The 21124-nt window shown below is 51.0% G+C and overlaps 8 protein-coding genes across 8 annotated transcripts; 4 read left to right on the forward strand and 4 right to left on the reverse strand.

Moving 5' to 3' along the window:
* Positions 1 to 111: 111 nt before the first annotated feature.
* BDZ99DRAFT_497025 (HET-domain-containing protein) lies at positions 112 to 1308 on the forward strand (the record flags this gene model as incomplete). Its single annotated transcript, XM_033723479.1, has 2 exons — positions 112 to 1130; positions 1193 to 1308. 2 exons carry the CDS (start codon positions 112 to 114, stop codon positions 1224 to 1226), a joined length of 1053 nt encoding a protein of 350 aa, XP_033579622.1. The 3' UTR covers positions 1227 to 1308.
* Positions 1309 to 2126: 818 nt separating this feature from the next.
* On the reverse strand, positions 2127 to 4600 carry BDZ99DRAFT_461310 (oligopeptide transporter-like protein). The gene is made up of 3 exons (XM_033719600.1): positions 3622 to 4600; positions 2428 to 3568; positions 2127 to 2359 (listed from the first exon to the last, which is right to left on the reverse strand). Exons 1-3 carry the CDS (start codon positions 4450 to 4452, stop codon positions 2172 to 2174), a joined length of 2160 nt encoding a protein of 719 aa, XP_033579623.1. The 5' UTR covers positions 4453 to 4600; the 3' UTR covers positions 2127 to 2171.
* A 226-nt stretch (positions 4601 to 4826) lies between these two features.
* Positions 4827 to 6047, forward strand: BDZ99DRAFT_383264 (uncharacterized protein; the record flags this gene model as incomplete). The annotated part of the gene is made up of 2 exons (XM_033715320.1): positions 4827 to 5350; positions 5405 to 6047. The coding sequence occupies 2 exons, from the start codon at positions 4827 to 4829 to the stop codon at positions 6045 to 6047; spliced, it is 1167 nt and encodes a 388-aa protein (XP_033579624.1).
* Positions 6048 to 6091: 44 nt separating this feature from the next.
* Positions 6092 to 6972, reverse strand: BDZ99DRAFT_271209 (uncharacterized protein). The gene has a single exon (XM_033713894.1). It carries the CDS (start codon positions 6866 to 6868, stop codon positions 6260 to 6262), a length of 609 nt encoding a protein of 202 aa, XP_033579625.1. The 5' UTR covers positions 6869 to 6972; the 3' UTR covers positions 6092 to 6259.
* A 1719-nt stretch (positions 6973 to 8691) lies between these two features.
* Positions 8692 to 10437, forward strand: BDZ99DRAFT_461315 (metal dependent amidohydrolase). The gene has a single exon (XM_033719601.1). The coding sequence runs from the start codon at positions 8724 to 8726 to the stop codon at positions 9984 to 9986; it is 1263 nt and encodes a 420-aa protein (XP_033579626.1). The 5' UTR covers positions 8692 to 8723; the 3' UTR covers positions 9987 to 10437.
* Positions 10438 to 10948: 511 nt separating this feature from the next.
* Positions 10949 to 13058, reverse strand: BDZ99DRAFT_382970 (uncharacterized protein; the record flags this gene model as incomplete). The annotated part of the gene is made up of 5 exons (XM_033715302.1): positions 10949 to 11834; positions 11881 to 12236; positions 12290 to 12330; positions 12382 to 12541; positions 12621 to 13058. 5 exons carry the CDS (start codon positions 13056 to 13058, stop codon positions 10949 to 10951), a joined length of 1881 nt encoding a protein of 626 aa, XP_033579627.1.
* A 1212-nt stretch (positions 13059 to 14270) lies between these two features.
* Positions 14271 to 15511, reverse strand: BDZ99DRAFT_383013 (heme peroxidase; the record flags this gene model as incomplete). Its single annotated transcript, XM_033715305.1, has 2 exons — positions 14271 to 14378; positions 14432 to 15511. The coding sequence occupies 2 exons, from the start codon at positions 15509 to 15511 to the stop codon at positions 14271 to 14273; spliced, it is 1188 nt and encodes a 395-aa protein (XP_033579628.1).
* Positions 15512 to 19453: 3942 nt separating this feature from the next.
* On the forward strand, positions 19454 to 20788 carry BDZ99DRAFT_383444 (glucan 1,3-beta-glucosidase precursor; the record flags this gene model as incomplete). The annotated part of the gene is made up of 2 exons (XM_033715332.1): positions 19454 to 19614; positions 19666 to 20788. 2 exons carry the CDS (start codon positions 19454 to 19456, stop codon positions 20786 to 20788), a joined length of 1284 nt encoding a protein of 427 aa, XP_033579629.1.
* Between the last annotated feature and the right edge of the window lie 336 nt (positions 20789 to 21124).

The following is a 21124-nucleotide window of genomic DNA, read 5'->3' on the forward strand; positions in this document are numbered from 1 at the left end:
TTGGGCTGACAAGCCAGCACTCGACCAGCCTTCATCACGCCTTTTTATTGATTTTCAGTCTCTCCTTCTCCCTCAATAAGGCAGAGCTACATTCCTCTAGAGGCAAACACAATGGCTTCCATTTCTATATACGAGTACAAGCCCATCTCTGACGAAGATGGCATACGCTTGTTAGAGTTGCAGCCCAACAAAGATCTATCCTCACCAATCCACAGCCGTCTTATCCATACTACGATATCGATGTGCGTTGAAGATATCTACATGCACTACACAGCCCTTTCCTATGTCTGGGGCAGTCCGGAAAAGAATAAGACAATCATAGTCGACGGCTCCTCGTTGAGCATAACGGACAGCTTGCACGCCGCTATACATGACCTCCGCGACCAGAACCACACACTTCTCTTATGGGCTGATGGTGTCTGCATAAACCAGAGCGACGAAGAAGAGAAGACTGCTCAAATTCGGATCATGGGGCAGATATACACTTCTGCACGACATACTGTCGCCTACCTTGGACCCGCCAATCGCAACGACGAAGAGAGAATACTTCGATCGCTTCGGCCGCCATTTACCATCACCGATTCTCTTAAAGAAAAATCAGAGAAGAACTGGAGTAAAAAACTAAGCCTAACAGCAGACGCCAGACTAGACAAGATCCTGAGCAGGCAATGGTTCGGGCGCGTTTGGGTCTTCCAAGAGCTTGTCTTCTCTGCCAGCCCGTGGATCCAGTGTGGACGAACGAGGGTAAGGTGGGAGAGGTTCTACCAAGCGTTAAGGAAAGAAAAGAGTGAAGATGACGGGACTGGGCAAGCTTCAATATCAGAAGCACCAGCTACTAGTATCGTCTCACAGATGCATGAAGCTTGGGAACACCATGGCAAAAGGCTCACCTCGTACTCGGCCCCTGATAACACCGTCCTTTCCTACTACTCTGGAGAAAGGGTTGTCTTTGGAAATACGCTGATTGATTTGCTGCTGGCAAGAAGGGGGCTTGGGGTGACCGACCCCAGAGACATGGTCTTCGCTCATCTCGGATTTGCTACGGATGGTCAACTCTGGACAACAGGAATGGACTACTCGAAAACGGTCAGCCAATTGTTCCTAGACGTCGCTTGGTGGATCCAGAACTTGTATGGTCTTCCTACCCTCTTTGCATGCGTTGGCGAGAGCATGGCGCGATATCGCCTCGAAGGGCTACCGTCATGGGTACCAGACTGGACTCATAGGATACCTTTGACGTTGTCTGCAACCCGCCCTCCTTTTTTAAGCGCCGCACAAGGCTACCGGAATGGCTCTCCGCTGAGTACACCTCGAAACTCTCGTGCAGTTTTGAAATACGGAGATGTTCTTGGGTGTCACCTGAGTATAACCGACGAAGTGCTACTTATCAGCCGCGAACTATCGATTGAAAACATTCCCAAGGGTATTCGCGACGGATTCAATTCCCATTTTATGTCTGCAAAGACACTTCTGGAAAGACTTAGAGAATACCAGCGCCAGACCCAATCTCACCTCAAACCCGATGTCTTTCAACAACTGGACGCTCAGTGGCCAAAGGTGTATTCAGCCTGGAGATTCGCAGTCCAAGATGACGAGATTCTCCCTCCGCCAAAAGCTTTACGAGAATGGAAATCATTGGCTTCTGAGGCTTTCCGAGGAAAGACTGAGACGGTCCCACTGTACCTTACCTATGCTATTTACCACGGCGCCAACACAGAAGTCGTCGAAGGCAAGGTTTTGGCTCGACTCACCAGCGGTGCGCTAGCGCTTCTACCAGCATCTACCAAGCCTGGAGACTTGGTTGCATCGCTACCCCCGAATTTCTCAGCTTATGAAGAGCCGTGCTCTTTTGTATTCCGCCAACACCCGTCTGACGGATTTGCAAGCGACAAAGAGACACTTGAAGCAGAAGCGGCTCAAGATCGGCCCATCCTACACGTTGACTTCATAGGAGAAGGGATTCGTGACTCTGAGGCGTCGTTCCATGCCGTATCAGAATTCTACCAAGATCCGGAAGAAGCACTGCTTGTTATCCATTAACCATAGATGGTCAAGGCTTATAACATGGGATGACTATCAAGCTGATGCACGGCACAAACATCATGTCATGAGACAACTATTAGAAAGAAGCGATATTAAGCAATATTTGCGGCGCATTGCGTTTAGACTTTCTACAAGGTAGGCACATGCAAACTAGCTAAAAGCAGATTAACGATGCTAAAGAGCCCTTCTCCTAGGATAAGCCCGCTCGCAAGGACGACGATAGGTGTCTCCGATCGTCCCTTGTACCGTCTCCACCACAAGCTGATCAGGCCGCCGATTGTGCGTGCTAGAGTGAAGGAGGGGACGTTGTACATGCCTAGCACGTAGTTAGCTTGTAGAAAATATGGCAAGTGGGAAGCAGAGAGTAAGGAGAAAGCAGCGCACCAACAGCGACAGCAATACCGCCAGGGATCCAGTCAACCCACCACCCCGCCTGTCCAGCCTTCTTCCTCGCAACACCCCACACTCTCATCATCGTCGAAATGGCAAAGATGACAACAGCTCCCGTAGCCCACTCAGCAACTTTGGGCGGAAGGCCTTTTCCGTTGACTAGTCTCGCAGTAAACACCCACACGTATCCCGTGGGCACCTGGAATAAGCCTCCCGGGATGGTGTACACATGCGTATAGAGCTTGTACACTACGGCCGAGAGGACAGCGCCAACAGCAGACCCAATAATCTGGCCCCAGAACTGTGCGTTCGGTGCCGCGCCAAGCAGATGTCCGGTCTTCAGGTCCTGCATCAGATCGCCAGCCTGGAGTGCTGCAGACTCAGAGATAGCGCCAGCGACGAGATTGATGATGATGGCGTTCTTGGCCGCGGGACCAGTTTTGGGTGTGATGAAAGCGAAAACGAGCTGGGTCAGCTTCGAGATGCCGGAGACGGGGTTGAGGTCGGTCTCGCCTAGTGCTCGGACGCCCATGATAGAGAGAAAGAGGGAGAGTAAGAGCGCGAGGATGGTGAGATAGATTGGGATTAAAGAGGGAAAAGAGATGTGAACGGCGGCGATGCAAAGACCGAGCGACAGGACGAGACCAATTACTGTTGTGCGCGTGGAAATGAGATGGGCTTCTGGGGCGTCTGGTTCATCATCGGATTGATGACGCCTTAAAGATGGGGCTGAAATATATGAGAGGTCTCTGCTTTCAGAGCGCTTTGCTTCCCGCAGCTGATGGAAGCACACGCGTGCGTAGAAGATTATAGGCCGGAGGATGAGCCAGCCTAGGCTGACGAGGGAGTCTGCGAGCATGATCGCGAGACTAACCCACACGATCCAGCCTTTGCTTCCTGTCTCCCAGTCTTCTACTTCTCCTGGGGCCCATCCCTTGTGCTTTGCTAGAGGAGAGAGAACGCCCCATCCAACGATAGCTCCAATGAGCATATGGAGCGTTGTAGCTGGACCCATTATGATTCCCTGGCCCACATACGCCGGGGATGGGTTTAGAGTCCAGAGCCATTTGTGCGCTAAAGGAAGCCCAAAGATTGGAATATCGTGGAGCTGCGGGATGAAGTACGATATCAAAGTCTCGTAGAAGCATCAGTTTGATCAACATGTTCAAAAGAAAAGAGTAAACATACATAAAGTGCAGACACAGCAAAAGCGATGACTAAAAGCCGAATCTTGGCTTTCCAGTCGTCGTCACTACCAAGTTCTACACCCTCCTCGTCCGTCTGTTTTCGATTGGAAACGAACGAATTGTCTTCTGCTTCCACAGGCATAGAAGCTAGGAGCCCCTCTTGCTCCTCTTCACCAGGCGTATCCGCCTCCTCTCTCCTGCGAGCCGTTGCAACTGCTGCAGACTTCTCATCCCCATGCAAGACCCGTATCATGAGCGCTGTAGCCGTCCCACTGGGAAACTTAAGCTTCTCCCTTATAATAACCTCCTTCCGGAGCGGCACCGCAAACACCACCCCGAAGAAACATATCCCCACTGCCCACACTATGAGCTTCCACAAAGTAATATCCAGCGGCCCGTTCTCCTCCGGCTTCAGCAAATAATTCAGCGCCGGTATTACCCCCACAAAGCCACACCCTAGCGGCATCGTCCCCGCAGCCCCAGCGACCGATTGCACGAGCACGTTTTCGACGGGCGTGAATGGGTAGTTGAGGGCGCGTGCGACGACCTTGAAGTAGGCGAAGCCGATGAGGGCGGAGGGCATGGCCATCCCGCTCACCCAGCCGGTTTGCAGGCCGAAGTACATGTTCGAGAAGCATATTACGACGCCGATGGCTAGGCCGACGAGGACGCCGCGGAGGGTGAAGTTTTGGGGCTCGTCGGCGCGGGAGGCGAGGAAGCGCTGGGCATTGCTCCGGGAACGCGGTATGGAATCTACATCTTCTTCTTCTTGACGTCCGGGAGAGGAGGGAGAGCGAGGTTCGCTGGAGAGAGAGCCCCGATCTGGGGCCATAGCTTCGCCGGTGGCAGAGAGCTGGCGGAGGGGGACGGGGTTGTAGACGGTGGACGTCAGGATGGCGGATGGAGAGATGAATTTATATACAAGAAAGTTGCAATGACACTCCACAATCCATTATGACTTACTAGCGACAGCAGTGGGATTGCGTGCGAAAGATGGGATAGTGTAGCTCTTGGTCCTCCGCGGTGATGCCATGCCCACGCGCCGCAGTTCACCCGCGAGGATTGGTAATTGCTTCTCAAACATCAACACCAAGCGTCTATCACGAACCTCTCTTCCCATACGCTGTGTTCACTTCCCGCGTCTTTTCTGTACATTGAAATGCTTTGAGTCTCACTTCCATTCAAGACACCCCTCGTTTCACCAAGATGAGCCTTCTTCTGAGGGGCATCGTGCTCCTCGTCGCACTCGTTACCTTCACGTCCGCTGAACACACTTCGAATTGGGCTGTTTTGGTCTCCACCTCTCGTTTTTGGTTCAACTACCGCCATCTTGCAAATGTCCTCTCCCTCTACCGCACCGTCAAGCGGCTCGGGATCCCAGACTCACAGATCATCCTAATGTTGCCCGACGACATGGCATGCAACCCGCGAAACGCATTTCCTGGCACTGTCTACAACAACGCCGACCGTGCGCTAGATCTATATGGTGACAACATTGAGGTGGACTACCGTGGATATGAAGTCACGGTGGAGAACTTCATTCGTCTGCTTACGGATCGGGTTGGGGAGGATATGCCTAGGAGTAAACGGCTCCTGACAGATGACCGGAGCAATATTCTCGTTTACATGACAGGTCATGGAGGCAACGAGTTCTTGAAATTTCAGGACGCAGAGGAGATCAGCGCGTTCGACCTAGCGGACGCTTTCGAGCAGATGTGGGAGAAGAAACGGTACGTAGCGTACAATTTGCGCTCTCACGCTTCCTAAACTAATGTGTCTTATAGTTACCACGAAATGCTCTTCATGATTGACACCTGCCAAGCCAACACCATGTACTCCAAATTCTACTCCCCCAACATCCTCGCCACAGGAAGCTCCGAGATGGACCAGTCCTCCTACTCCCACCACGCCGATAACGATGTTGGCGTCGCCGTTATCGATCGATACACTTACTACAACCTCGACTTCCTCGAAACCCAAGTCCGCGAACCATCGAGTAAGCTGACAATGGGGGATCTGTTCGACAGCTACGATGAAGAGAAGATACATTCACACCCTGGCGTACGATATGACCTCTTTAACGGTGGTGAATCCGCTGCTAGGTCAAGACTCGTCATGGACTTCTTCGGAAACGTCCAAAATGTGGAGGTTGAGGGTGGAGTTGGAAATGAGACGGCGTGGCAAGAAGAACTACAAGCTATTGAAAGAATGATCAATGATGTAAGGAGACATAATGAGTCTCTCGCAGCTTTGCCCGAAGCTGAACCAGCGCCAGCGGCCAAAGCTGCAAGGCCCTCATTGAATAGAGAGGGTGCCGCTAGAGTCAACGCTGATGGTGGCTGGAGCAAACAATTAGCGGGTGCGGCAGCTCTACTCGGATGCGTCGGCGTGTGGGCTGCTGGCTCATGGCTAGAGTCTTCGAAATAGTATGTCAAGAGGCTTGTCACAGAGTTGATCGCTGCGACTTGTCATAATCATGAAGCGTTTAAACATTATGAGCTGCTATCCTAAGCTTGAGCACGACTTGTAGGCACAATCTTCAAGACAACCGGCTTCTTCATCTTGCGTCCGCAATATCTCTTCTTTTCCTCTTCCAACCGTAATCCGGATCATCGGCTACCCCAGTAACCCTAAGTCTTCTACAAAAACACCTGCTTCACACTAACCGCCTGGCAAGTCGGATTCTCCGGTGGGAACTCCCCTAATGCCCATGCCAGCGTCTGATACGTATACCCCTGGTAATACGTAGTGCACACGTACCAGCGGTAGTACGCCACATACGAGGTACTGCCAACAATCGGAACGACGCGATCGTCAAAGTACCCCTGGATATTCAGCAACCCGTTACTGTCGAATGCCACCGACGTCGAGTCTTCGATACTCGGCCAGAAGAGCGGCAGCGCGACATTGGAGATCGGGTTGACGTTTAGAGTCAACGTCTCGGACTCGTTGAAAGTACCCCCTGGAAGGACCCAGATGAGGTAGCCGGAGGCCCCAAGGGTCTCGTTGACCTCGCCGGCATTGGAGGAGGTGTTGTGGGTGTATGTTGAATAGGCTGGGTTGGAGGTGCCGCCGGTGCAGAGGCCTTCGATCGAGGCGCCCTCGTGGCATGAATAGAGCACGGTGCCGTTGAGGGTTGAGCTATCTGAGAGCACGACGAGCTTGAACGGGGCAGAGGGGACGTCGTATTGGGCCGTAACGAAGGCAGGGAGGAGGGCGAGAACGGGTGCGAGAAATGAGAGCCTCATTTTGTTTATTATATCGTCGGAATTGAAGCGACAGACTGAGGTGAACAGGAGATCTTTGGCACTAAATTGACTCAAGTTTCGTGAAATGATATCAAGTATCGACGTTTCGAAAAGAAGATCCTCCCACCGCTCTTTTATAATCCCAATTTGAAGGCCCTCTACCTCGACATCACGACCACGCCAGTACCATCGCCTACACACAAAAACATGTGCCTTGCTATTCGGTCATGTGGTTCCCCAATGACGTCCGGAAACACCGCGTCCGGACGGATCGACCTCGTATTCCAACGCTTTCGTCCTCCTGGAAAGCGCACCATGCAACCCCAGAAACCACAAGCTCTGGGTCGAATGGGGCAATTGATAACTAGGGTCGTGCCGAACTGCCGGCGAATGGATCACTCAACTCGTCCCAGATCTGCTGTCCAGACAATTGACTGCGTAGAGGTCATGAGAGGACAGAGCCGTGGGACGAGGCACGCTCGGGGTGTGAGCCGTTGATATTGGGGCGATCGCGGGAGCCTCGGGAGTGGCTGCGGGCTATATATATCGACGCGCTAGTTCTGCGGGGGACACGAGATCATGAGGGTTCACGGGGATATTTATCGATTGTTTGGTAATGTCTGATTCTCACTGTATCGTCGCTTTTGCGGACAGCCTTACGGATTTGGGAGAGACGCTTCTTTTGAAATGTTGGAGCTCTGTATAGGATTCGTCAGCAACTAGTAATAATGGGGGAACTGGTGCTGCCAAGAGTCTAAGTGGATGGAGGGAGTCATCAAAAGTTTTTGCAGGCTTCATTTCACGTACCTCGACTTAGACTTTCAACACAACGAGGCCGTTAATTGTTAGTGATAGCGTAGCATAGTAACTCGGTCATCGAACTAGCCAACTGTCCTTATCATATCAACAAATCTAGGAGTTCCAAGCTGCGTTGTGGGCGACCTTGGTGGTACTTACTCTGCGCTCTTAGTCGCGACTAGCTCGAGGGTGGCTCGAGGGACATAGTCTCTGCAAGGAAAATTCACTGCTGTGATAGTGCGGGCACGTGTCCCTTGGAAGTCAATGGTGGTGACCGGAATATCATTCTACACCCTCCACGTCACTTTCTTACTTCGAATCTTATACACATACATCTATCTAGTTAGTGACCTCTCACAACTTCCCTCGCCTTCTTATCTTGCATACCAAGACTCTTATGCAGGTTACGAAGTCATGTTTTTATCAGGCCCAGCGTAGCTGGGTATGCTCTTCAGAGAGGTGCAGTAGTTCGTCCGGCTTCATATGATGGATCTAAAGCAGCGTTACTAAAACCTGTTCATGTGATATTATGCTTATCTGTCACGCTAGGTACGGAAAAAGTGGCACCCTCACCAAGTACTCTGCCTGTGTGTACACCTGTTTGCCACTGCATGAAACGCTTCAACAAGTTTCCACATAGCCCAAGCTGAAGAGATTCTATCTTCTTTCGATTTCTGAAAATACATTAAAGCAATCCAAGCAGTGGCAGACAGGTGTACACAGGAGACAGCTTGTTCTAGAATTAGAGCGCCACCTTTTCCATGCCCCACGTGTCTGTATTGCACTGAATAGACAGTCTACGGTGCCCCTCGCTTCCATAATGAATCGTCGTTTTCATCGCCCTGGCAGGCTCTTCTTTCTCTCTGAACTAGCTTTAGTTATGTCAATACTGGCATTTATCTGGACTATGGATGGATTCATGGGAGCATCCCATGCTGGATGCAAGATCACCACACAAGGCAGTCTCGAAACAATCCTTCTAGCCGGCACCATCTTAACTTCTGAAGGCGCACTGCACGACAGCCATATACTCATCCACGCCGGCAAGATCGCATGCATGGGCAAAAGCTGCATCCAAGAAGCTAAGACCAGGAAAACCACGTTCATCCACTGCACCGACTCAGTGATCTCCCCCGGCTTCATCAACCTCCACGAACATCTCGACTTCTCCACTTTCCGCCCCCTAGCCGACAACGGCGTCAAAGTCAACCACCGACACGACTGGCGCGTGGGAACTAGGCGAAATGAGCGTCGCGAGACGGAAGTCAACGGCTCTGTCGCCGACGCGGTGAAATGGGGAGAACTGCGCCACGTCTTCTCTGGCACCACCTCGATCGTGGGCGGTCCCATGGCGTCTGGATTAACGCGGAATCTGGACCACGTCGCTGGTCTAGAGGCTGGGTTGTACAACCCGGCAGCTACCTGGGCTGTCTTCCCGCTCGACGATATGAGCGGCATCCTGAGAAACGGAGACTGTGATTACGGCCCTAATGCTACGACTGGCGATACGGCAGGGAAAATCTACCGGTATTTGGCCCATGTTGGTGAAGGCGTGGACGCAGAGGCGGCGAATGAGTTCCAGTGCTTTTCCAGCGAGACGTACGATGTGACGCCTGCGCCAGCAGGGGGAGGACTGAGCTACGATATCATCGCTCCGAACCTAGCTCTTGTTCACGCCCTCGGGTTGACGGAGGCGGACTTCGATCTTGTTGCTGAACGCGGTGCCCACGTCGTGTGGTCACCGCGAAGCAACGTTTTCTTATACGGCAAGACGCTGAACGTCAGCTACCTCCTTGAAGCTGGAGTCAACGTCGCTCTGGGCACTGACTGGCTACCCTCCGGATCTGCGACTATGGCAAGAGAAGCTGTGTGTGCGTTATCAGTAACAAAGGAGAGCTATAAGAGGACTATCGAATCGAAGACGATGTGGGAAATGATGACAATCAACGCCGCCCACGCCGCCAGCTTCGAGGACCACATCGGCTCCCTCGCCCCCAGCAAACTCGCCGACATCGTCATCTTCAGCACTTCTCCCTCCCTCTCCTACCATGACCCCTTCGCCCGAGCCATCTACGCCCCTGAAGAGAACATCGAGCTCGTGATGCGCGGCGGGAAGATCCTAGTAGCTGGAACTGGATTAGAGGATCTCGCGACTGGTGCCTGCGAAAGCGTCGCGTTCGGTGATGTGACGAAGACTATTTGCGTAGAAGAAGAATTGGGCGCGAGCTATGTCGAGTTCGAGAAAAAGCTAGGAGGTGTGTATCCTGCGATCTTGCCTTGTGTGCCGCCGGACGAGCCGAGTTGCGAGCCGACTAGGTAGAAGGTGTGACGGGATGGATCGATTCAAAGGTGCCGGCAATAGTATGTCAAAACTGACTCGAAATCGCACGGACTGGCTCCACTTTATACATCTTGACAGTTTCAAAAGTAGTCTTTTTCGAAGAGGTCGATATACAATCCGTGACAATGGCATGCTGAAATTGGTCCAATCTAGGTGCCGCGTCAATAGTATGCCCAGATCAAGCCCAAATCGCACGGACTGGCTCCCGTCCATGCTTCTCGCGGCATTGAAATCAACCTAATTCCTGTAGTCAGATTTAGGGTCCAGGGCAATGACATGCTAGAGATGGCTTAATTTGTGTGTCACGTCAACAACATGACCAAATCGAGTTCAGATCGCACGGACTGGCCCCCGTTCATACATCTCGCAACATCAAAATCAACCTAAATTCTGGCATCTAATTCAGCGTGTTGTGCCGCGGACAATCTCAAACTGTCCAATTCACAAGCCGTGATAATAACATGTCAAAATCGAGCTCAAATCGCTCGGACTGGCTCCCGTTTATACCTCTCAACAATGCCACTTTTACCTTTGATCCACGGTCTGCTTTAAAGCGTGTAGTAACCGTCCACGCGGGGCACGGAAAAGGTAGCACACTAATTCTAGAACAAGCTGTCTCCTGTGTACATCTGTCTGCCACTGCTTAGGGTGCTTTAATCTATTTTCAGGAATCTAAAGAAGATTGAAGCTCTTTGCCCTAGGCTACGTGGAAACTTGTTGAAGCACTTCATGCAGTGGCAGACAGGTGTACACACGGGCCGAGTACTTGCTGAGTGTGCCACTTTTTTCATGCCCAGCGTGCCGTGGCATCTCCAAACGATCTGATTTGATGTGCCAAGTAGATAGAATACTAACATTACGGTCCTCAGCGAACTTTTTTCCTCAGAATCTTATACCTCTTCATATCATTCCCTCATCTTCCCATACCTTTTCAAACCTACCTACAGGACCTCCAAATCAAAATGGCTAACAAACCACGTCCCATTCCCCGTATCCACAGTCGCATTCGTCATAACCGTCTTCCCCGTCTTCAAACTCCCGCTCTCCACCGTCCCTCCCGCAACCGGCCGATTCAGCTTATTAGCCCCGCTCTGAACCGTAAAGTTCGCCAGGCTGATCTCGTAATTATTTCTAGTAACTACCGTAGGCAGCCCAAAGTACTTAGCCTCGACTTCGCTCGGCGAGATATGCAGCTCGTAGTAGCCGCGGTAGTATATATCGCTCCACTGCAGCTCCTTATTCGCAGCGACCAGGAACTTCGTAGCATTATACGCCAACGCCATCGAGATGTTAGCACCATAGGGGCAAGGCGAAGTCACCGCAGAGCCAGCGAACTCAACGCCGATGCTGCCGGCGCCGGTGGCGGGGTCGTAGGTCTTCTCGTCGAGCCAGACGAGGTCGGAGACCCAGGACGCGTGGCTATCGCCGGAGAGGAAGATGTTGTTCCCGATGTTATTATTGTAGAGATGCTGAAAAGTGCGGTTGCGATTGGACTGGTATCCGTCCCACGCGTCGTAGTCGAGCGGGTTCTCGAGTCCGTACGCAACTGACTCATTTAGGCGGCTGAAGACGGTCTGGCTGCCTACGATGCGCCATGCAGCACCACGTTTGGAGGACGAGGAGAGTTGATTGTAGAACCAGTGTTCTTGTCGACTACCCATCATGCTGCGGCCGGCATCGTCGGAGATCTCGTGGACGTAGTCTGTGTTCCAGTAGAGATCGGTGATGGAGCGGTCGTAGTGGCGGGTGTCGAGCATGATGAGGTCAAGGAGCTTGCCGATGGAGAATGAACGCCAGATGCGCAGGTTGTCGTCCATCTCAACTTGTCTTTGAGGGTTAGTAACTGATGTTATGTTTGTTTGGGAAGTCTTACCTGATCGGCATCCATTCGAAGTATGCTCGGACAGCGTTCATTTTCCGCTGATCAACGCTGACCCCACCATCCTCAACGAAGGAAGCTTCGGTGTTGTTCAACTCTGACGCACCATCGCGGTAGGTGTTGTCAGAGACCTCATGATCGTCCCATACAGGAATCCACGGGAACTGCTGGTGGCTAGCAAGGAGATCGAGATCTGTGCGGTATGTTGCGATTCGCTTCCGGTAGTCGTACAATGAGTATATTTGCTTGTCAGGAAGAGGCACTCGGCCAATGGTTTGGCCCCAGCCGTATTCGCCATTTGCGTATTCGTAGATGTAGTCGCCGAGATGGACCACATAGTCCACGGAATCCTGCGTGGCCAGTCAGTGTCGTTGAGCTTAGGAAAAGTCAAAAGATTACGTACTTTTCGCACGGGATTTCCGTATGCGTTGAAGAAACCGAATGCTAATAATGGTCAGTAGATCCTAGAGTAGCGGGTCAAGATATGAGTCTTACGGAAGTTTGAGCAAGAGTAGACAGCGATACCAACCTTGGTAACGTCATCATCGGCGTGAGGCGTCGTCTTAGTCCTCCCCAACGGGCTAACGTTGTTCGAATTGCAGACATTGAATTGGTAGTAGTACGTGGTGTAGGGCTTCAACTTCTTCGCTTCAACCTGTTGATTCATTGTTAGGAACAAACTTCATGTACTATCAGGAGAGAACCAGAAACAACCGTGTATCGCTGTCTCTTACCTTGACTGTGTAATCAATGTCGGAGGAAGTGTACACTGTCCCGGAATCCGCCACATTCTTACACTCTTTATCGGTAGATATCTTGTACTGCACACAGACTGGCGCATTTGACATGGCAACATACTCTTCCGTATCATGGTTGTACAGCGGTACGTAACCCTCAACCGTAACATTGGACTTGTCGTTATCAGCCGAGGGAGCAATTCTCGTCCAGAGCACCACGCTGTCAGGGAAAGGATCGCCAGAAGCTATGCCATGAGTAAAGTTCAGTTTCGACGGATCCCAAGTGCTGGATGGGTCATTCCTCTTGACGACTTTGTGAATCGATATGCCGAGCGCAGGATGGTGCTCTGAAGGACTGCGGTAATTGAGGTTCTTGGTGTAGCTGGCGCTGACCAGGGCAACAGAAGAGACTAGAGTAAAGATTTGCGGTTTCATAATGTCAATTGAGCTTGGGAGAGTTGGGGTTTCAGCACTATTCAGTGTTCAGGTGGGTCATGGCCATCTTTTTGTAGCCATCCAAGCTGCAGGTAGGTAGATTCTTGGAAAGAGGTACCCCCATGCTCCGATCGAGGTTTCCACTCTAGTAGAGTAATAATATGTGCCAATCCTCGAGGATAGCCAGGAACATGCCAATTAGGCATCTGCAATTTGACATGCATACGTTGTTTGGCCTGGTCTGTTCGCTGGGATGCGAAGTCGAGCACTTTTCATGTGGTGGGGGAACGGCATCTTTGCGTCATTGGGAAACAAGCTAATCCACGATTCCACCAAGTTCCTGGGCGCGGGAACTTTCAACGTGCATGAAGAAGCTTGAGCGGGACGATCGAGGGCGTTGAAGCTCGCGGTGTGCGTCGTATGGCGCTATTGATTGGTGGTTGAGTGATGCGCATCGCTGACTTACAGCCCTGTCAGAAGTCAACACCAATCGGGTAGGTGTTTGATAGCCCACGTGTGTCTGCGATTTAGGCGAGAAAATAAATACAGATAAAAAGCGGGGATTGATAATCGTGTTTGTTCCTGGATAGTTTGGGAGATGAAAGTGGTGGAAAAAGGCTACCTGGTGTCCTACGCCCCATTTCACGTGACTTCTTTTCCTTCTATCCCTTCCATCTTAAGAGTGTTTTAATCTGGCTTTCTTTCTCAGCACACTTCTCACCGATCTGAGCAATTTGCACATTTCACTACATCCCCCTAGGCCACCAATTAAGGCAGATCTAAGCTCTCCTCACTTGGCACGTCTGGAGCTGAGGCCACTCACAGCTGAAAGCTCGTATCCAAACGGAAAGCATCGCTGATCTCTATATAAAATGGATTATATCTGAGCACATGGAGGCAAGATGGACGTGCGACAGAGCAAGAGACAAGGAAGATATCTTGGGACATACGAGAAAATGGGTTTTTTTACCGGGGTGTGTATGTGGTATGGCGTGTGGTGGGCAGGTGATTATCAGGGATGTCTGAATTGGTCCGTGTATATGTTAGGGGATCCAGGCTCTTGGATGATGGAGAAGGTAGCAGCCCTCTCATTCTTGCATGGCTGAGGCTGGCCATGGGATGAATATTTCGTGACTTGACATTACTATTATCTTGGTATATGGGTATGTATGTACAAATGGGGTTTCAACTGTATCAGATCGCTGCGATGTTTCAGGGGAACGTGAGTACCGCTTTCGGCAAGACGTGTGAGCACTCTGTCAAGTTGTTCATATTGTTGACACCAAGCAGGCTCAATCTGACGTATGCGGTAGCGTAGCTCTGATAGATACGTCAGTGAGAGTCTCGAAAATCTTTCAGAAAAGGGACCTTACCGCTGCCCACGCTGCCCGGCCAGATATGGCAAACGACGTCCATTGGCTCTTAGTGCGCGTGTCGTTCGCAATGCCCAAATCACTCGCAAATTGGAAAACCCCTGATGGTGCCGTTTGGCCAGGTCTATGCTGTTGATAGTACCTCGTGTCCCATACCCCAGGCGTATCATCTTGTGGTTCGCCAGCCTTGCTAGGGTCAACGAAGAACTGCTGAGATGTGGAATGGGCGCCCAAAAGCGCAGCAAGCTGGGTGTAGCTAAGCGTCTTGTCCCCAAATAGGCAAACGATCTTGTCGACACTGTCCGTGACGGCTGGTAGAAGGCCAGTGGGAGCAGGCGTTGAGCTGTCCTTACGGCCAACCCAGGTCCGCACTCGAGGACCCATTGGACAAACCACGGCGCCAAGATTGGAGACGAACTGAATGAGATCTGCCATTCCAACCCCATAAGTGGTTTGCCATTCCTGGACTTTGGCAATGATGTCCTCTAGGCCCTCATTCTCCGATCGCGCTGCTTCTTCCGCAGAGAGCGCAATGCTTCCATCCGCACCGCCGTAGTCCTTTCCTGCCAAACTGTTGGGTTTAGACCAGCCGGCAGCATCGTGGAATCCAAGGCGAACAGCTCTGCGAGCCCATTGATTGCAGGTACCGTCGCTGTTCAAGAAAAAAGGTTGGAGGTCGACGGCGATATAAGACCAGATACAACATACATCCGCTTTACAGGCAGTACTTCCACGTGCGCCTGGAGGAGTGTATCCCCCGTCCGTTTTGGCCTCAGCGGCGTCACCTGTCAGAACACCAGTAATGTTCGTGCCCACAGGGGTTTTGGCGCCGTTGTTCTTCAAGTCTCCGAGTACTTCCCACCCGGAGGCGCTGGTAGTGCACACAAAAGCCGAGGTGGTGCTGGTGCTAGTCCTGATTGTAGCTGTCGTTTTGGATGACGAGGACGAAACGGAACTGGTGATGGTCGAGGACTTAGATGTGGATGTCGAGGTTGAGGAAGATGACACAGTGGCTGACGCAATCAATTTTGCTCCAGTGACCTGCGTATTGGTCTGGGCTTGGTAGTAACTATTCTTCATATAGCATGGTCCTCTCCCCGGCCCGAGGAAGGAGACAAGTATACATCCAGTGGTGACAGAGCATCTGTCGAGGCATTGATTCAGTGTGTCCGTCCATTCGAGCGCGAGATCACCGCCGTAAAAGTCCGTGGAAGGCTCGATGTTGAAAATTTCGCCGTTGGCAGCAGTGTACGTCGCAGCCATGGCTTGTTGCGCCGCCGCGGAAAGCGAAAGGAGGGTAATGAACCTCATGTTTCAGTCGAGGCAAGATGATTAGACAATAGTATTAAAGTAAAACACAGCTTCACACACAATATCAAAAACGAAGGTAAGGGGATGCGAAAGCGAGTGACAGCATCGTAAGCAAGAGAGCGACAGCAAACAGTGGGCGCGAAGGTGCTTTTGAGAGCCCCTGCGAGAGTCTAGGCAAAGTAAATGAAATCCCAAAGCGTTCTAAACAGGCGAGCGGCGTCTATACAAGCTTCGCCATAAGCCACGGGGCGCCTCAGCTGGCGAAAACGATAAAAGGGGTATCGGAACTCGGCATTTGGGAGGCGGCACAGCAGAGGATAATCACAGTCTCCAATGCGCTTCTCGGGCTCTTCCAGTATTGGACGCTCAAAATTCGCTCATATTTTCGGATTCGCCTTTGATAGAAGTTGGATAAAATAGAGAAAGTGAGCCAGAAGGCGGGACTCGGGAGGACGCATCGAAAAGGAGCAGGCGATGGCAAGAGGTCTGTGCGGGTTACGACACGATAAATCGACATCGGTTAGAAATAGCGCGATAGATACCTAGCAGCGGAAGTTGATTCATGCATTTGTAGGGAGGCTGTGATGGAGGCGCATATTATTATGCCTAGATGTATATCGTGCAGCGGAAGCTTCCCGTTGCGAAGCTGCTGTTATTACCTTACTCCGCACGCGGGGCATAAAAAAATGGCACACTCAAGCATTTCAACACCGTCTGAGGTGGCCCGGCGAGTTATCAGAAATGCCAGAACTGGTTATTCTGCAAATATTAATAATACATCAGAGGACCTCAAGCTGTGCTAAACAAGCGTACATAAGCACAGGAATAGTGTGTATACAGTTTACGGGGTTGTAGACTACACCTGTTTACCACTGCTTGAAGTGCTTCAACAAGTTTCCACATAGCGCAGAGTGAAGAGCTTCTATCTTGTTTATATTTCTGAACATGTTTTACAGTAGTTACCCAGGTGTAGGATACACACAGGACAGCTTGTCCTAGAATTAGTGTGCCACCTTTTTTATGCCCCGCGTGCTCCATACCTTTGTAAGCGTGAGCGTAAGCTAGTTACAATATGCACTAACTACCCAATCATAGCCGAGAGAATGTAAGCTATCTCAGGTCACGTGCTCTGAATGTGGAGCGGGTGAAGTTGGACGAGATTGAAAGGCATTCAAGAATGAATCCGTACATTTTCTCAACACGAAGAATTCATTGTGTAGTTGTTGTTGTTGTACCGACACGGATTGTATCCGGGCAGGCCGATTCCTCAGGCTGATATGTCACGTGCTCTTCTAGCCAAAAATTATGAACTTCACAAAATTGGGCACCTAGGCAGGCTCTGGGGCGTACAGTCCCCAGCATAATAGCCATATACAGTCTCGCTACACAGCATAACTATATTTTGGCAGTTCTTTAGAAGTGCATATTCTAGCAATACACCGGTAGAGGCTAAGAGAAAGTTTCTAGCCTCTTCAAAGCTAATAATACTTATATAAAATAGAGAGCTAAGAGAAATTTCTATAAGTATTGTTAGCAAGGGCCGCCCCTATTATTGTACAGGCTCCGGAAAATCAATGGACGAGCCGTAAGAGCGTACGAGCATGCATTTGATAGAGGGGTCATGAGCATCAGGGCATCCACAGTGCAGGGTAAGCTCCGGCAAAAGTCCCGACAGAAGCTCCGACAGAAGCTCTGGGAAGCAAACGTCAGTCTCGGAATCTACTAACAAGGCGAAATGGCTGCACTTCCTGGCCTCTCGCCGTCTGATGCTTGCTATGGAAGACGGCTGAGACCATTAAAGGTACACGCTCAGGTTGTTAAGCATCGTGACATATCGTAGGACGACGCCCCTGTATCAATGTCCCGAAGAGAACAAGCGGAGAAGATTTAAGATCGAGAAACGCGGAGAAACTAGGACCAAATGCTGGAAATGGGAGCTCTGAGGTAAACTGCATAGGCTCTAGGAAAGGCCGTGATTATATGGATGGAAATGCAGGACAAGAAAGATATTCATGAAGTGTGCCTGAAGACAAGATTGAAATACATAGCTGATGCTACGAGCGCAGTCTTTCAATTTTGGCTTTGTTGCTTCCTACTATCACAGGTCATTGGGACTTGGGAAGATATGGACTACTCGTGGAGAGAGTATGTACTGCGCGGGGTATAGGGAAGGTGGCACACTCATCAAGCACTTTGTCTCGTGTGTAAACCTGTCTGTCACTGCCTGGGTGCTTCAATACATTTTCAGAAATCTGAACGAGATAGAAGCCCTTCGCCTTGGGCTACGTGGAAACCCGTTTCAGGACTCCAAACAGTGGCAGAGAGGTGTACACACGAGACATAGGGCTTAGTGAGTGTGCCACCTTTTTCACGCTCAGCGTGTGTACTTACTTAGATACAATACTACCTCAGAGATCGAAGAGGAAACATAGACATCTGGAAGGACAAATTCACGACTGGGATGAAGTTCGGCGTGGCTTACGACGGGTTGGTTTTGAGTCGAACTTCTTGATGGAAATGCCGGCGGCTCCCGCAGTGCGGCCCTCAGAAACACCACTATGATTACATAGAGCTAACGACTCGCAGTCTGCTGAAATCAGCGTCGTACCTTGTAGGTCAATACGAGTCTCCATACCAGAGCTAGTGCCCAGAAGGATTCATGGTGGAGGTCATCTAGCCCTGGCATACCGATCTAGGCCTGGACAATGTTCTTTAAAGTAAGAATATTTAGGGTTGTAGAGCAGACCGAATCACATGTTGGAGATGCTTCTCAGGTACCGTACCTGCATATCAATGGCGCTTGCGGGGTATCGATATGATAAGCTTGAAGGACTGACAGGACGGGCGGGCGTAGCGTGAAAGTGGAAAAAGGGGCGTCGTGCTGGCGTTTAATTGCCGGTCCACTTTCAAAAAAGCCGGCAACCGTAGTCTCGGAGAAGCCGATTGGAGAAGAAACCTACGATTTCCCGCAGGATTGCCGTGGATCCACGTGAAGGATGCCAAGATCTCTGGATCTCCTTCCTGCTTCATGCAGAGAGTTGCATCTCCACGTTCGCAATCTTTCAACAGATTTTCCAACGGGCTTCAATACCACGAACCGCAATGTCACTGCTTCGTAACATCAAACGTCCGCCTCCTCGTGGGATCGAGGCCGGATCGATACAACCGGCGGCTCGCTTGGAGAGCTGAGAGCACGACGGCGTGTGCCTGGCATGCCTGGTCTCATCCCCTGCCTCGCTAGGTGCTGACTTTTTGCAACAATTTATCCCAATTCACTCAGTGGCTTGCCAAGCTCCCTTCGACACCCAATGGAACTTCTTCTCTAAGCTCGTCACATCCTAAAGAGCTATGGCAGATTTACGTTTTCAGATCACATCACGGGTAGAATCGGCGTCGATACAGGCGTTACGGTGTTAACTTTTCTTTCGGCGCGTTCTAGATGAGATTGGTCCCTGAACGAATCGCGCATGATCTGCTGTTTCCCATGCAACACTCATCATCAGTCATTCGTTCCAGTGTTTGCTCAGGAGAACGCCTTGCCCCACCTGGTTCCTTGCTCCGGGACGACAACATTTGATTTCCTTCTCTCATGGTGTCATCCCATCGCTCGTAATGCAAGGATAGCTTTGTTCGGACTAATATAACTTATTCGTCCTCTCCCTCAATGTCATTCTAGTCACTCTACAGCGTTATTGTGTCCAATTTTGTGCTATGTTGCTCCAGAACTACTTTGCAGTGGTAGCGGCGATAGCGACGACATGTGCCGCCGAACATGTTCATCACAGAGACCTCAAGTCGCGCGCCGTAGCCTTTGACTGGGGTACCACAAAGATTAGAGGTGTGAACATCGGAGGATGGCTCGTTACAGAACCGTAAGTATTGACTATTCCTTTTCATATCCAACTCTTACTGACCGAACCAAGCTTCATCACTCCATCCATATATCTCGCGAACTCGAAAACCGACGAAGTGCACGACGAATGGACCCTCTGCGCCAAACTCGGCGCCGCAGGATGCCAGAAGGTCCTCAAGCCGCACTGGGATAGCTGGGTCTCACTCTCGGATTTCCAGAAGATCAAAAAAGCGGGATTCAACATCGTGAGGATCCCAATCGGATACTGGGCATACAAAAACTACGGCGGGCCGTACACCTCGGGGACGGCGGCATATCTCGATAAAGCGATCGGCTGGGCCAGGACTACCGGGTTGAAAGTGTTGATCGATTTACATGGCGCACCAAAATCGCAAAACGGGTTCGACAACTCGGGCCACCGCTTTGATGCCGGTAATCCCACGTGGGGCACTGGCGACAGCATTGCTCAGACGCATGCGGTCCTGGCCGTGATTGAGAACAAATATGCCAAAGCAGCGTACCAAGATGTTGTCGTCGGCATCGAGCTAGTCAACGAACCTCTGATGCCTGTCATCGATACGAACGGTGCTATTACTAAGAAGTTCTACCGCGATGGCTACAACAATCTTCGCAAAATCAGCGATACTCCCGTTATTCTGCACGATGGCTTCTTCGGCCCGGCCTACTGGAACGGCTTCCTGACGCCGTCGGACAACAACGCGCAGGGCGTAGTGATAGATCATCACGAGTACCAGGTCTTCGACAAGAACCTGATCAAGATGACTCCAGCCCAGCACAGGCAACAGGTCTGTGACGCGGCCAGCAGCTACGACGGTGCGGATAAGTGGACGTTCGTGGGCGAGTGGTCAGCCGCGTTGACGGACTGCGCGCCGAGTCTGAATGGTTTCAAGCGAGGAAATAGATACGAAGGAACCTGGGATGGTGCTACGCGTACTGGTTCTTGTGCGGGCAAGACTGGCAAGGTCTCGAGCTGGACGCAATCACAGAAGGACGATGTGCGAAAATATATCGAGACGCAGCTGGATACCTTCGAGTCCAAAACCAAGGGGTGGATGTTCTGGAATTTTAAGACTGAGGGAGGCGCCGGCGAGTGGGACTTGTTCCAGTTATTGGATGGCGGACTATTCCCACAGCCCATCACGAACCGCAAATTTGGGAAATTCTGCAAGTAATACGACTGGGTTGATGGAAGATATATGGGTTGATGTCTTGTATATGAGGTCTTTGGAAATACGTGTATTGATGAAGAGTGTACATATCCTGGAAATACTGGTATAATCCACTAATGAGCAACAATCAAACTTAGATGAACGGCAACTCGAATTTCGAAGTGCATGTTCCTGTTTAGTGATCGAAGCTCAAAAAATCCGTATCCTGCCACGCGGGGCATGGAAAAGGTGAAGGTGGCACACTCATTCTAGAACAAGCCGTCTCGTGTGTACATCTGTCTGCCACTGCTTGGGGGTGCTTCAGAGAAGTTTCAGGAATTGGAACGAGATAGAAGCCCT

Source organism: Mytilinidion resinicola, assembly GCF_010093595.1.
Source record: "Mytilinidion resinicola strain CBS 304.34 unplaced genomic scaffold BDZ99scaffold_6, whole genome shotgun sequence".
In the NCBI taxonomy this organism is placed as follows: domain Eukaryota; kingdom Fungi; phylum Ascomycota; class Dothideomycetes; order Mytilinidiales; family Mytilinidiaceae; genus Mytilinidion; species Mytilinidion resinicola.

What these genes read in the sequence shown, in the direction of transcription:
- BDZ99DRAFT_461310 (XM_033719600.1), bottom strand. Translation starts at nt 4,452, where the DNA reads ATGGCCCCAGATCGGGGCTCTCTCTCCAGCGAACCTCGCTCTCCCTCC. An exon ending in TTGCTGTGTCTGCACTTTAT is followed by an intron (nt 3,569 to 3,621) that starts GTATGTTTACTC and finishes TGCTTCTACGAG; the next exon opens with ACTTTGATATCGTACTTCAT. An exon ending in CGGTATTGCTGTCGCTGTTG is followed by an intron (nt 2,360 to 2,427) that starts GTGCGCTGCTTT and finishes ACTACGTGCTAG; the next exon opens with GCATGTACAACGTCCCCTCC.
- BDZ99DRAFT_271209 (XM_033713894.1), bottom strand. Translation starts at nt 6,868, where the DNA reads ATGAGGCTCTCATTTCTCGCACCCGTTCTCGCCCTCCTCCCTGCCTTC.
- BDZ99DRAFT_461315 (XM_033719601.1), top strand. Translation starts at nt 8,724, where the DNA reads ATGGGCAAAAGCTGCATCCAAGAAGCTAAGACCAGGAAAACCACGTTC.